At 48.6% G+C, this 15,962-nt stretch overlaps 1 protein-coding gene across 1 annotated transcript in view; it reads left to right on the top strand.

Moving 5' to 3' along the window:
* The window catches only part of TERF2IP (TERF2 interacting protein), a 32,566-nt gene extending 17,493 nt beyond the window's left edge, over positions 1-15,073 (top strand). The window contains exons 2-3 of the mRNA XM_073558882.1: positions 13,177-13,280; positions 14,441-15,073. Coding sequence (XP_073414983.1) covers positions 13,177-13,280; positions 14,441-14,839 — 503 coding nt within the window. The 3' untranslated portion in view covers positions 14,840-15,073. The remainder of the gene's footprint in view (positions 1-13,176; positions 13,281-14,440) is intronic.
* Positions 15,074-15,962: the final 889 nt, after the last annotated feature.

Here is a 15,962-nt window from a genome sequence, read left to right as displayed (position 1 = left end):
TCACGTCGCCGTCGGACTCGGGGGCTGCTGTTCCTGCCTCAGCCACTAGGAGGCGCTGGACTCTTTCGACTGGTGGTGCCGGCAAGCAGGCAATAGGAGGGCTATGTCCTCATGTGGGTCTGCTCCTTTGACGCATGCCTCTGTCGTTGGGCATCGCTGTGGTTCTCCCGTGGGTGATGGTGGTGACAGAGAAGGGGCCCCTGTGCAGGCGTCTGGTGGGCGCAGGCTCCGCTCCTCTGTCAGAGGTGAAGGGGTTGGTGCATCGCCATCTGGCCTGGTTCTGGGGGCGGTCCAGATGAGGTCATCAGACTGTGAGCCTGTTAGGAATAGCCTTATCCTTCAAATACTTTGGGGTCTGTCCCCCAGGCCGCCAGATATAGTCTTGGTTTCCCCAGTGTGCTAGTGTTTAATTTGCTGCTATTGACTCCGACCTTAGCCTGGATTTCTGACCCCTCTTCAGCCTGCCGATTTTGTACCTCTGCTCCTCTCCCGGTGACTCTGACCTTGGCCTGCATTTTGACTCTGCTTCTGCCTGCTGATTTTGTACCTCTGCTGCCTGCCTGGTTTTTACTTGGACTCCTGACTACGATTCGGTCCCGTTTATTAATCCCTTCTGGCGACCGTCCTGCTCTGGTCTGCTGCTCTCATAGGCAGCTACCTTTTGGGCTCTGCTGTAATTCCAGATCTCTGTATAGGGGTAAAGGGTCTCGGGGTTTCTCAGGGTGCTGTCTTACTTGCAGCTCAGATTCGCACCAGACGGACGTCACAGTAAGAAAACACAGACACCCAGAATAAAGTCCTTTATTTGAAATAATGACACAGACTCCTTTATTATTCTTAATTAAACCATACTTGCGTCCTTGCCTAATTCCAGCGAAGCCATCAATCTGCTGTAATAAAAGTAAAATAGAAAAACAACAATATACTATACCTGTCCGTCGTGCCCCACACCGTAATCTTATCTGGGGGATTAACAGTTTTCAATCTGGACGGTGCGAAGATGCGACCTCCCCAGCTGAAAACCACTGGTGAATTAGATGCTGCGGGCGCAGCTTCAGTGACTAGCGGTGATGTCACTGAGCCTGCGCTCCCTGCCAGCCTGAACTGCGGTCACCTCATCACGGGCATTTTCCCATGGTCCAGAGGTCACCGCAGTTCAGGCTGGCAGGGAGCGCAGGCACCGTGACATCACCGCTAGTCACTGAAGCTGCGTCCGCAGCATCTAATTCACCAGTGGTTTTCAGCCGGGACGGTCGCATCTTAGCACCGTCCAGATTGAAAACTTTATCCCCCAGACATTGATTATGGCCTGGGACACAATGTCGGACAGGTATGGTATATTGTTTTATTATTTTACTTTTATTATGGGAGATCGAGGGCTTCGGCGTAATAATAAAAAGGGAAAACAGTGTTATTTCAAATAAAGGACTTTATTCTGGCTGTGTCTTTATTTACTATACAACTATAGGATTAGTAATGGAAAGATGTCTTAAAGACGCCTCTCCATTACTAAGCCATGGGCTTAATGTCACCTGACAATAGAAAGGTGACATCAACCCCACAAACATGAACCCCACTTGCCACCGCTACAGGGCAAGTGGGAAGGGCCGGGCCAAGCGCCAGAATTGGGCATCTAATAGATGTGCATTTTCTGGGCAGCTGCGGGCTGCTGTATTAGAAGGCTGGGGGGCCTATATCAATTACCAGACTGAGAATGCCAGCCCCCAGCTGTGAGCTTGATAACCAACCTTGCTGAAGCTGACAGCAGAGGGTTGTAGCCCCCAGCTGTGAGTTTTGCCTGGCTTGTTATCAAAATAGGGGGAACCTAGTCCGCTTTTTTTTTTTAAATTATAGCGCAGGAGCCGGCAGATGAATACTCCAATCCGCTCCTGCTCTCGCTGTTAGTAGCGGCAGCATGTTTCGGATGATGGGATCAGTAGTCTTATCAGCTGACACCAGTGACTGGAGGTGAACTTCATACCTCCGAACACAGCTGCAGGCTCCTGCTGTCTTTTGACAGTGTGGGAACCGCGGCTCTGACTGTCGGGGATGTTTTCCCAGCTGATCAGAAGCGGTGTTTGCCGTGCTGTCATGCATATGACAGCGTGTCAAACACTGTATTGTTGGACCCCCCAATTCAAGCGAATGAGGTTTGGGTCTGCTCTGCTGGATGACAGGCTGTATAGACGCATCATGCAGCCTGCCATCTAGAGGTAGCAGAGCCGAGTGTGAGGTCACATCCGGCTGTCCTTCACTTTTCTGCAGCGTATGCTGCAAAAAAAGACAACCCGCGTATTTGCAGCGTTTTTTCACCATCAATTCAAGTCAATGGGTGAAAAATGCTGAACGAAGTGACATGCTCTATATCAAAAAGACGCTGCAAAGCACAAAATCCTGATGGAAAAAAAACCCAATATGTGTGTAAGAGATTTCTGAAATCTCATAGGCTTTGCTGGTAATGGAAAAAGCAGCTGAAAATTAGCATTAAAAAAGCTGCAAAAATGCCCAGTGTATACATACCCTAACATTCTCAAGCTAGTTGTAGGGCCAATTAGTTGCAGCCCAAAAGGATTGAGGCGCCATGTGTATTCCCCCGGAGACCTCCCAACCCCTCTCTGCAGTTCCTGTATAGGCAAGTGGTCATGCGCTCCTTGACAGATGCCTCTCCCATTTGATATGGTTGATCTAGAGCCAGTGGCCAGGTCTTGTCACGATTCATTATGGGATTCGTGGCAGCTCTGGTTCTGCTGATATCTAAATGTTTCCTTTTGGTCCAGCAAGAGTTAATGTCAGTCTCTTGCAGGCTGTTCAGCTGATGTTGGGTGGTGACCACTCCCACTTTGCTTTAAATAGTCACATGACCCATCAGCTGGTCATGGGTAATAGTGTTTCTGTGCAGAGCAGCCTGGAGTGTGGTGCTCTGTGGAGTGTGGCACTCTGCTGTGTTGGGGCTATTTCTAGTGTGGCGCTATCTGTAGTGTGGTGCTCTGCTGTGTCGGGGGTCTCTCGAGTGTGGCGCTCTGCTGTGTCGGGGTCTCTCTGGAGTGTGGTGCTCTGCTGTGTCGGGGGTCTCTGGAGTGTGGCGCTCTGCTGTGTCGGGGGTCTCTCTGGAGTGTGGCGCTCTGCTGTGTCGGGGGTCTCTGGAGTGTGGGGCTCTGCTGTGTCGGGGGTCTCTCTGGAGTGTGGCGCTCTGCTGTGTCGGGGGTCTCTCTGGAGTGTGGCGCTCTGCTGTCGGGGGTCTCTCTGGAGTGTGGCGCTCTGCTGTGTCGGGGGTCTCTCTGGAGTGTGGCGCTCTGCTGTGTCGGGGGTCTCTCTGGAGTGTGGCGCTCTGCTGTGTCGGGGGTCTCTCTGGAGTGTGGCGCTCTGCTGTGTCGGGGGTCTCTCTGGAGTGTGGCGCTCTGCTGTGTCGGGGGTCTCTCTGGAGTGTGGCGCTCTGCTGTGTCGGGGGTCTCTCTGGAGTGTGGCGCTCTGCTGTGTCGGGGGTCTCTGGAGTGTGGCGCTCTGCTGTGTCGGGGGTCTCTCTGGAGTGTGGCGCTCTGCTGTGTCGGGGGTCTCTCTGGAGTGTGGCGCTCTGCTGTGTCGGGGGTCTCTCTGGAGTGTGGCGCTCTGCTGTGTCGGGGGTCTCTCTGGAGTGTGGCGCTCTGCTGTGTCGGGGTTCTCTGGAGTGTGGCGCTCTGCTGTGTCGGGGCTCTCTGGAGTGGCGCTCTGCTGTGTCGGGGCTCTCTGGAGTGTGGCGCTCTGATGTGTCGGGGGTCTCTGGAGTGTGGCGCTCTGCTGTGTAAGGGCTCTGGAGTGTGGCGCTCTGCTGTGTCGGGGCTCTCTGGAGTGTGGCGCTCTCTGGAGTGTGGCGCTCTCTGGAGTGTGGCGCTCTCCGGTGCACTAGCCAGGGTATAATGAGGTGACAGCTAGGGACCAGGCATGTGACGGCCGAGGAGGAGGGACCTCCCATAGGGCATTAAGGGAGCTTAGGAACAGGCAAAGGTTGGTGTCAGCAGGTGTCCCATCTCTATTAGGGCCTTGTGCAATATTCATCATCTTCTGCATTTGTGTGTGTAAGGAAACACACAGGAGAGAGGAGAGCCGGGGGGATACAGATATCCTCCCGCCGTCACCAATCTGTGACAGATCTTACACAGTGACAGCTCTCTGATGCCCCCTTTACCCTCAGGTCAGTCAGGGAACTGAACCTAGGATAAGTAGTCGCCGGAGAGGCTGCCCTGTCTTGTACTGGTTGTCGGGGCACTCTGCAGTGAGGGCGGTATATATATCACCAGTCCCAGGCCGGAAATATATATATATAAATCTCCAGTCCGTCACTGCCAGGATCCCCCAGTAACACCAGGACGGTATGCTGCCACCAGTTCCTCGTTAGATATAAGCCCGGTCCGTTATCAAGCTTATATTGGGTCAGACACCAACCCCAGGTAGCGTATAAGGACCAGCCGGACTCACGGACGCGGGGAATCGGGAATCGCGATAAAAGACGAATTGATATTTTAATTGGTGAAAGGCGCAGTAGATAATATAGATATATGCAGAGTAATATACAGAGATTACAGCCAGAGGTGCAGATACAGGGAGGGCACAGGATGGGGCAGCAGTCAGCTGGATAATACAGATATACAGTGGGGAAAAAAAGTATTTAGTCAGTCAGCAATAGTGCAAGTTCCACCACTTAAAAAGATGAGAGGCGTCTGTAATTTGCATCATAGGTAGACCTCAACTATGGGAGACAAACTGAGAAAAAAAAATCCAGAAAATCACATTGTCTGTTTTTTTTTTCATTTTATTTGCATATTATGGTGGAAAATAAGTATTTGGTCAGAAACAAAATTTAATCTCAATACTTTGTGATATATCCTTTGTTGGCAATGACAGAGGTCAAACGTTTTCTGTAAGTCTTCACAAGGTTGCCACACACTGTTGTTGGTATGTTGGCCCATTCCTCCATGCAGATATCCTCTAGAGCAGTGATGTTTTTGGCTTTTCGCTTGGCAACACGGACTTTCAACTCCCTCCAAAGGTTTTCTATAGGGTTGAGATCTGGAGACTGGCTAGGCCACTCCAGGACCTTGAAATGCTTCTTACGAAGCCACTCCTTCGTTGCCCTGGCGGTGTGCTTTGGATCATTGTCATGTTGAAAGACCCAGCCACATTTCATCTTCAATGCCCTTGCTGATGGAAGGAGGTTTGCACTCAAAATCTCATGATACATGGCCCCATTCATTCTTTCATGTACCCGGATCAGTCGTCCTGGCCCCTTTGCAGAGAAACAGCCCCAAAGCATGATGTTTCCACCACCATGCTTTACAGTAGGTATTGTGTTTGATGGATGCAACTCCGTATTCTTTTTCCTCCAAACACGACAAGTTGTGTTTCTACCAAACAGTTCCAGTTTGGTTTCATCAGACCATAGGACATTCTCCCAAAACTCCTCTGGATCATCCAAATGCTCTCTAGCAAACTTCAGACGGGCCCGGACATGTACAGGCTTAAGCAGTGGGACACGTCTGGCACTGCAGGATCTGAGTCCATGGTGGCGTAGTGTGTTACTTATGGTAGGCCTTGTTACATTGGTCCCAGCTCTCTGCAGTTCATTCACTAGGTCCCCCCGCGTGGTTCTGGGATTTTTGCTCACCGTTCTTGTGATCATTCTGACCCCACGGGGTGGGATTTTGCGTGGAGCACCAGATCGAGGGAGATTATCAGTGGTCTTGTATGTCTTCCATTTTCTAATTATTGCTCCCACAGTTGATTTCTTCACTCCAAGCTGGTTGGCTATTGCATATTCAGTCTTCCCAGCCTGGTGCAGGGCTACAATTTTGTTTCTGGTGTCCTTTGACAGCTCTTTGGTCTTCACCATAGTGGAGTTTGGAGTCAGACTGTTTGAGGGTGTGCACAGGTGTCTTTTTATACTGATAACAAGTTTAAACAGGTGCCATTACTACAGGTAATGAGTGGAGGAAACAGGAGACTCTGAAAGAAGAAGTTACAGGTCTGTGAGTGCCAGAAATCTTGATTGCTTGTTTCTGACCAAATACTTATTTTCCACCATAATATGCAAATAAAATGAAAAAAAAACAGACAATGTGATTTTCTGGATTTTTTTTTCTCAGTTTGTCTCCCATAGTTGAGGTCTACCTATGATGTAAATTACAGACGCCTCTCATCTTTTTAAGTGGTGGAACTTGCACTATTGCTGACTGACTAAATACTTTTTTTCCCCACTGTATACAGAGTAATATACAGAGATTACAGCCAGAGGTGCAGATACAGGGAGGGCACAGGATGGGGCAGCAGTCAGCTGGATAATACAGATATATACAGAGTAATATACAGAGATTACAGCCAGAGGTGCAGATACAGGGAGGGCACAGTATGGGACAGCAGTCAGCTGGATAATACAGATATATACAGAGTAATATACAGAGATTACAGCCAGAGGTGCAGATAAAGGGAGGGCACAGGATGGGGCAGCAGTCAGCTGGATAATACAGATCTATACAGAGTAATATCCAGAGATTACAGCCAGAGGTGCAGATACAGGGAGGGCACAGGATGGGGCAGCAGTCAGCTGGATAATACAGATCTATACAGAGTAATATCCAGAGATTACAGCCAGAGGTGCAGATACAGGGAGGGCACAGGATGGGACAGCAGTCAGCTGGATAATACAGATCTATACAGAGTAATATCCAGAGATTACAGCCAGAGGTGCAGATACAGGAAGGGCACAGGATGGGACAGCAGTCAGCTGGATAATACAGATCTATACAGAGTAATATCCAAAGATTACAGCCAGAGGTGCAGATACAGGGAGGGCACAGGATGGGGCAGCAGTCAGCTGGATAATACAGATATATACAGAGTAATATACAGAGATTACAGCCAGAGGTGCAGATACAGGGAGGGCACAGGATAAGACAGCAGTCAGCTGGATAATACAGATCTATGCAGAGTAATATCCAGAGATTACAGCCAGAGGTGCAGATACAGGGAGGGCACAGGATGGGACAGCAGTCAGCTGGATAATACAGATATATACAGAGTAATATACAGAGATTACAGCCAGAGGTGCAGATACAGGGAGGGCACAGGATGGGACAGCAGTCAGCTGGATAATACAGATATATACAGAGTAATATACAGAGATTACAGGCAGAGGTGAAGATACAGGGAGGGCACAGGATGGGGCAGCAGTCAGCTGGATAATACAGATATATACAGAATAATATACAGAGATTACAGCCAGAGGTGCAGATACAGGGAGGGCACAGGATGGGACATCAGTCAGCTGGATAATACAGATATATACAGAGTAATATACAGAGATTACAGCCAGAGGTACAGATACAGGGAGGGCACAGGATGGGACAGCAGTCAGCTGGATAATACAGATCTATACAGAGTAATATACAGAGATTACAGCCAGAGGTGCAGATACAGGGAGGGCACAGGATGGGGCAGCAGTCAGCTGGATAATACAGACATATACAGAGTAATATACAGAGATTACAGCCAGAGGTGCAGATACAGGGAGGGAACAGGATGGGACAGCAGTCAGCTGGATAATACAGATATATACAGAGTAATATACAGAGATTACAGGCAGAGGTGCAGATACAGGGAGGGCACAGGATGGGGCAGCAGTCAGCTGGATAATACAGATATATACAGAGTAATATACAGAGATTACAGCCAGAGGTGCAGATACAGGGAGGACACAGGATGGGACAGCAGTCAGCTGGATAATACAGATATATACAGAGATTACAGCCAGAGGTGCAGATACAGGGAGGGCACAGGATGGAGCAGCAGTCAGCTGGATAATACAGATATATACAGAGTAATATACAGAGATTACAGCCAGAGGTGCAGATACAGGGAGGGCACAGGATGGGGCAGCAGTCAGCTGGATAATACAGATATATACAGAGTAATATACAGAGATTACAGCCAGAGGTGCAGATACAGGGAGGACACAGGATGGGACAGCAGTCAGCTGGATAATACAGATATATACAGAGTAATATACAGAGATTACAGCCAGAGGTGCAGATACAGGGAGGGCACAGGATGGCGCAGCAGTCAGCTGGATAATAGAGATCTATACAGAGTAATATCCAGAAATTACAGCCAGAGGTGCAGATACAGGGAGGGCACAGGATGGGGCAGCAGTCAGCTGGATAATACAGATATATACAGAGTAATATACAGAGATTACAGCCAGAGGTGCAGATACAGGGAGGGCACAGGATGGGACAGCAGTCAGCTGGATAATACAGATATATATACAGAGTAATATACAGAGATTACAGCCAGAGGTGCAGATACAGGGAGGGCACAGGATGGGACAGCAGTCAGCTGGATAATACAGATATATACAGAGTAATATACAGAGATTACAGCCAGAGGTACAGATACAGGGAGGGCACAGGATGGGACAGCAGTCAGCTGGATAATACAGATATATATACAGAGTAATATACAGAGATTACAGCCAGAGGTGCAGATACAGGGAGGGCACAGGATGGGACAGCAGTCAGCTGGATAATACAGATATATACAGAGTAATATACAGAGATTACAGCCAGAGGTGCACATACAGGGAGGGCACAGGATGGGGCAGCAGTCAGCTGGATAATACAGATATATACAGAGTAATATACAGAGATTACAGCCAGAGGTGCAGATACAGGGAGGGCACAGGATGGGACAGCAGTCAGCTGGATAATACAGATATATACAGAGTAATATACAGAGATTACAGCCAGAGGTGCAGATACAGGGAGGGCACAGGATGGGACAGCAGTCAGCTGGATAATACAGATATATACAGAGTAATATACAGAGATTACAGCCAGAGGTGCAGATACAGGGAGGGCACAGGATGGGACAGCAGTCAGCTGGATAATACAGATATATATACAGAGTAATATACAGAGATTACAGCCAGAGGTGCAGATACAGGGAGGGCACATGATGGGACAGCAGTCAGCTGGATAATACAGATATATACAGAGTAATATACAGAGATTACAGCCAGAGGTGCAGACACAGGGAGGGCACAGGATGGGGCAGCAGTCAGCTGGATAATACAGATATATACAGAGATTACAGCCAGAGGTGCAGACACAGGGAGGGCACAGGATGGGGCAGCAGTCAGCTGGATAATACAGATATATGCAGAGTAATATACAGAGATTACAGCCAGAGGTGCAGATACAGGGAGGGCACAGGATGGGGCAGCAGTCAGCTGGATAATACAGATATATGCAGAGTAATATCCAGAGATTACAGCCAGAGGTGCAGATACAGGGAGGGAACAGGATGGAGCAGCAGTCAGCTGGATAATACAGATCTATGCAGAGTAATATCCAGAGATTACAGCCAGAGGTGCAGATACAGGGAGGGCACAGGATGGGACAGCAGTCAGCTGGATAATACAGATATATACAGAGTAATATACAGAGATTACAGCCAGAGGTGCAGATACAGGGAGGGCACAGGATGGGACAGCAGTCAGCTGGATAATACAGATATATACAGAGTAATATACAGAGATTACAGCCAGAGGTGCAGATACAGGGTGGGACAGCAGTCAGCTGGATAATACAGATCTATACAGAGTAATATACAGAGATTACAGCCAGAGGTGCAGATACAGGGAGGGCACAGGATGGGGCAGCAGTCAGCTGGATAATACAGATATATACAGAGTAATATACAGAGATTACAGCCAGAGGTGCAGATACAGGGAGGGCACAGGGTGGGACAGCAGTCAGCTGGATAATACAGATATATACAGAGTAATATACAGAGATTACAGCCAGAGGTGCAGATACAGGGAGGGCATAGGGTGGGACAGCAGTCAGCTGGATAATACAGATATATACAGAGTACTATACAGAGATTACAGCCAGAGGTGCAGATACAGGGAGGGCACAGGATGAGACAGCAGTCAGCTGTATAATACAGATATATACAGAGTAATATACAGAGATTACAGCCAGAGGTGCAGATACAGGGAGGGCACAGGGTGGGACAGCATTCAGCTGGATAATACAGATCTATACAGAGTAATATACAGAGATTACAGCCAGAGGTGCAGATACAGGGAGGGCACAGGATGGGGCAGCAGTCAGCTGGATAATACAGATATATACAGAGTAATATACAGAGATTACAGCCAGAGGTGCAGATGCAGGGAGGGCACAGGATGGGGCAGCAGTCAGCTGGATAATACAGATATATACAGAGTAATATACAGAGATTACAGCCAGAGGTGCAGATACAGGGAGGGCACAGGGTGGGACAGCAGTCAGCTGGATAATACAGATATATACAGAGTAATATACAGAGATTACAGCCAGAGGTGCAGATACAGGGAGGGCACAGGGTGGGACAGCAGTCAGCTGGATAATACAGATATATACAGAGTAATATACAGAGATTACAGCCAGAGGTGCAGATACAGGGAGGGCACAGGGTGGGACAGCAGTCAGCTGGATAATACAGATATATACAGAGTAATATATAGAGATTACAGCCAGAGGTGCAGATACAGGGAGGGCACAGGGTGGGACAGCAGTCAGCTGGATAATAGAGATATATACAGAGTAATATACAGAGATTACAGCCAGAGGTGCAGATACAGGGAGGGCACAGGATGGGACAGCAGTCAGCTGGATAATACAGATATATACAGAGTAATATACAGAGATTACAGCCAGAGGTACAGATACAGGGAGGGCACAGGATGGGGCAGCAGTCAGCTGCATAATACAGATATATACAGAGTAATATACAGAGATTACAGCCAGAGGTGCAGATACAGGGAGGGCACAGGGTGGGACAGCAGTCAGCTGGATAATACAGATATATACAGAGTAATATATAGAGATTACAGCCAGAGGTGCAGATACAGGGAGGGCACAGGATGGGGCAGCAGTCAGCTGGATAATACAGATATATACAGAATAATATTCAGAGATTACAGCCAGAGGTGCAGATACAGGGAGGGCACAGGGTGGGACAGCAGTCAGCTGGATAATACAGATATATACAGAGTAATATATAGAGATTACAGCCAGAGGTGCAGATACAGGGAGGGCACAGGGTGGGACAGCAGTCAGCTGGATAATACAGATATATACAGAATAATATTCAGAGATTACAGCCAGAGGTGCAGATACAGGGAGGGCACAGGATGGGGCAGCAGTCAGCTGGATAATACAGATATATACAGAGTAATATATAGAGATTACAACCAGAGGTGCAGATACAGGGAGGGCACAGGATGGGGCAGCAGTCAGCTGGATAATACAGATATATACAGAGTAATATATAGAGATTACAGCCAGAGGTGCAGATACAGGGAGGGCACAGGGTGGGGCAGCAGTCAGCTGGATAATACAGATATATACAGAGTAATATACAGAGATTACAGCCAGAGGTGCAGATACAGGGAGGGCACAGGATGGGGCAGCAGTCAGCTGGATAATACATATATATGCAGAGGAATATACAGAGATTACAGCCAGAGGTGCAGATACAGGGAGGGCACAGGATGGGGCAGCAGTCAGCTGGATAATACAGATCTATACAGAGCAATATACAGAGATTACAGCCAGAGGTGCAGATACAGGGAGGGCACAGGATGGGGCAGCAGTCAGCTGGATAATACATATATATACAGAGGAATATACAGAGATTACAGCCAGAGGTGCAGATACAGGGAGGGCACAGGATGGGGCAGCAGTCAGCTGGATAATACAGATCTATACAGAGCAATATACAGAGATTACAGCCAGAGGTGCAGATACAGGGAGGGCACAGGATGGGGCAGCAGTCAGCTGGATAATACATATATATACAGAGGAATATACAGAGATTACAGCCAGAGGTGCAGATACAGGGAGGGCACAGGATGGGGCAGCAGTCAGCTGGATAATACAGATATATACAGAGTAATATACAGAGATTACAGCCAGAGGTGCAGATACAGGGAGGGCACAGGATGGGACAGCAGTCAGCTGGATAATACAGATATATACAGAGTAATATACAGAGATTACAGACAGAGGTGCAGATACAGGGAGGGCACAGGATGGGGCAGCAGTCAGCTGGATAATACAGATATATACAGAGTAATATACAGAGATTACAGCCAGAGGGGCAGATACAGGGAGGGCACAGGATGGGGCAGCAGTCAGCTGGATAATACAGATATATACAGAGCAATATACAGAGATTACAGCCAGAGGTGCAGATACAGGGAGGGCACAGGATTGGACTGCAGTCAGCTGGATAATACAGATATATACAGAGTAATTTACAGAGATTACAGCCAGAGGTGCAGATACAGGGAGGGCACAGGATGGGACAGCAGCTCTCGTATCTAACTTTTAACCCCTAGGTCGCCCCCTCCCATATTCACCACCGTCCCTCTGTGTTGGACTGAATTCTCCTCCCTTGATCTCCTAGCCGAAATAATTCCCTGTATCTAGGATGGGTCATAACTTCCCAGTGGGAGATTCAAATGACACGACTGACATCTCAACGGGTTCATTGGGGCTGGACCGATATGGAGAGTCCAAACTTGGGTTGGCTAAGTGGTTCTGGAGAGCCAGTCTCGATAGCTCGGCATCTGGGACCGCTAGAGAAAGGTGAGACTCAGGGGAGTGCGGAGGGTTCCCAGGGTTCTGGTGGTATATTGGACTTACCCCTGAGAGTCACGGTAATCTCATAATTCATCTCTAGGTGTTGGTGACGCTCGGTCTAGAGTTTCCATTGATGGCTGGTTGATGTTGGCTGCCTTGCATAAAAGACAGCAGGGGGTCCTGCTCTTCTGCTCCTCACCTTCAGTAACATGTGGCCTTTGATTGTCCGGCCATATGGCAAGGTCCTGTTCTTTTGGTGATTTGTTTACTTATTCCAAGGGTGGGGGCCACAGCCCGGAGGCAGAAGATGTCTGGATAATATATTGGGCCTGAATTAATAAATCCAACATGGAGTCTACCTCTCCCCTCACAGTGTGTGTGGCTCAAATACTGATGGTCTCCCTCCACTCGTGCCTTTGTCTGTGGCTCCATTACTGACTGTCTCCCTGGCCTTGTGTCTGTGTGTGGCTCCATTACTGACGGTCTCCCTGGCTTTGTGTCTGTGTTTCTTTAGGGAAGAAAGAATCCACATGTATAGATAAACAGCCGCCCGAGGACCAGGACACCGACCACTCGGAAGAGCTGCAAATATTCGAGATCGCCAACATGGAGTTTGAGGTACAATCAGGGAAAACAGAATCCAGGAATAGTCTTGGGTAAAATTTTGACCTCTTCACCCTAACACCTGAGCGTCTGTAGTGCAAGTCACCACACAGACCTTGAACAAGCAGGGTCATCTGGGAGATGTCAGCTCTGACACTGGAGAATAGTGAGTGCAGCTCTGGAGTATAATACAGGATGTAACTCAGGATCAGTAATGTATGTACATAGTGACTGCACCAGCAGAATAGTGAGTGCAGCTCTGGAGGATAATACAGGATGTAACTCAGGATCAGTAATGTAATGTATGTACACAGTGACTGCACCAGCAGAATAGTGATTGCAGCTCTGGAGTATAATACAGGAGGTAACTCAGGATCAGTAATGTAATGTATGTACACTGTGACTGCACCAGCAGAATAGTGAGTGCAGCTCTGGGGTATAATACAGGATGTAACTCAGCATCAGTAATGTATGTACACAGTGACTGCACCAGCAGAATAGTGAGTGCAGCTCTGGGGTATAATACATGATGTAACTCAGGATCAGTAATGTATGTACACAGTGACTGCACCAGCAGAATAGTGAGTGCAGCTCTGGAGTATAATACAGGATGTAACTCAGGATCAGTAATGTATGTACACAGTGACTGCACCAGCAGAATAGTGAGTGCAGCTCTGGAGGATAATACAGGATGTAACTCAGGATCAGTAATGTAATGTATGTACACTGTGACTGCACCAGCAGAATAGTGAGTGCAGCTCTGGGGTATAATACAGGATGTAACTCAGCATCAGTAATGTATGTACACAGTGACTGCACCAGCAGAATAGTGAGTGCAGCTCTGGGGTATAATACAGGATGTAACTCAGGATCAGTAATGTATGTACACAGTGACTGCACCAGCAGAATAGTGAGTGCAGCTCTGGAGTATAATACAAGATGTAACTCAGGATCAGTAATGTAATGTATGTACACAGTGACTGCACCAGCAGAATAGTGAGTGCAGCTCTGGAGTAGAATACAGAGTGTGTAGAGCTGGCTCTGGGGGACACTAAGTCCTGTGTTGGGGATAGTAGTGGCTGCTCGCCCATCATCTCCTTCGTTCCTATCTGTGTGTTATGACTCACCTGCCGCCATGTCTGCAGATTGTACTCTCATCGTCTCTCTCCTGGCAGTTGGATGAGGATTCGGACTGTAAGGTGAAGGTTCCCGCTATCAGTCTGAAAGACTTAGTGATGGGTGAAGACTCCATGAGCGCGGTGTCGCAGTTGGACGATGTGTCCTTCAGTCCCGACGTGTCTGACAGTGAGGGTCTGCAGGACGCACTGACCGACCTGATGAGTGAGTTTAGGATGGACGTCTCCCAGGTCACTCAGGCTCTACTGAAGAACAGTGGGGAGCTGGGCAGCACCAGGCACTTCCTGCGCACCGGCCGGCGGCCTGATGGGTTCCCTGTGTGGGAACATAAAGATGACGTTGTGTTACAGAAGAACGATGCCACCCTGCAGATCCAGCTGGTGAGGAAGTACGGGGCGGATAACGTGGCCAAAAGAGTGGCCTTCCTGGCAAGCTAGATGTGAGGTGGACCTCGTCATGATGCTGCCGCCCCGGAGCGGCTGTGTCTGACATCTGGGTGACCCGTCCCTGGCTCTATACACCCGACTGGCCCCCAACTTTCCTAGAAATGTGAAGGAGGAACCGTGATGATCCACGTCATACAGCGGTGTGGACATCGTGGCGCATTCCTCGGCTCCTCTCTCCTCTGTTCACTTTCTCTATAATGTTTCATTAAAGTCACGTTCTCAGCATTTTCTTCTTAACAATGTAATTAGAAAGTATAGAGCATGTCAGGACCAGTGTCATTGCCATCACAATAGTCAGCTGACATCCCAGACCCTGCTGCTCTGCTACATCACAATAGTCAGCTGACATCCCAGACTCTGCTGCTCTGCTACATCACAATAGTCAGCTGACATCCCACACTCTGCTGCTCTGCTACATCACAATAGTCAGCTGACATCCCAGACTCTGCTGCTCTGCTACATCACAATAGTCAGCTGACATCCCAGACTCTGCTGCTCTGCTACATCACAATAGTCAGCTGACATCCCAGACTCTGCTGCTCTGCTACATCACAATAGTCAGCTGACATCCCACACTCTGCTGCTCTGCTACATCACAATAGTCAGCTGACATCCCAGACTCTGCTGCTCTGCTACATCACAATAGTCAGCTGACATCCCAGACTCTGCTGCTCTGCTACATCACAATAGTCAGCTGACATCCCAGACTCTGCTGCTCTGCTACATCACAATAGTCAGCTGACATCCCAGACTCTGCTGCTCTGCTACATCACAATAGTCAGCTGACATCCCAGACTCTGCTGCTCTGCTACATCACAATAGTCAGCTGACATCCCAGACTCTGCTGCTCTGCTACATCACAATAGTCAGCTGACATCCCAGACTCTGCTGCTCTGCTACATCACATTAGTCAGGTGACATCCCAGACTCTGCTGCTCTGCTACATCACAATAGTCAGCTGACATCCCAGACTCTGCTGCTCTGCTACATCACAATAGTCAGCTGACATCCCAGACTCTGCTGCTCTGCTACATCACAATAGTCAGCTGACATCCCAGACTCTGCTACATCACAATAGTCAGCTGACATCCCAGACTCTGCTGCTCTGCTACAT

Source organism: Dendrobates tinctorius, unplaced genomic scaffold, assembly GCF_039654945.1.
Source record: "Dendrobates tinctorius isolate UK_male_01 unplaced genomic scaffold, ASM3965494v1 ptg000261l, whole genome shotgun sequence".
Lineage (NCBI taxonomy): Eukaryota > Metazoa > Chordata > Amphibia > Anura > Dendrobatidae > Dendrobates > Dendrobates tinctorius.
This window is presented reverse-complemented; position numbering and strand designations above follow the sequence as displayed.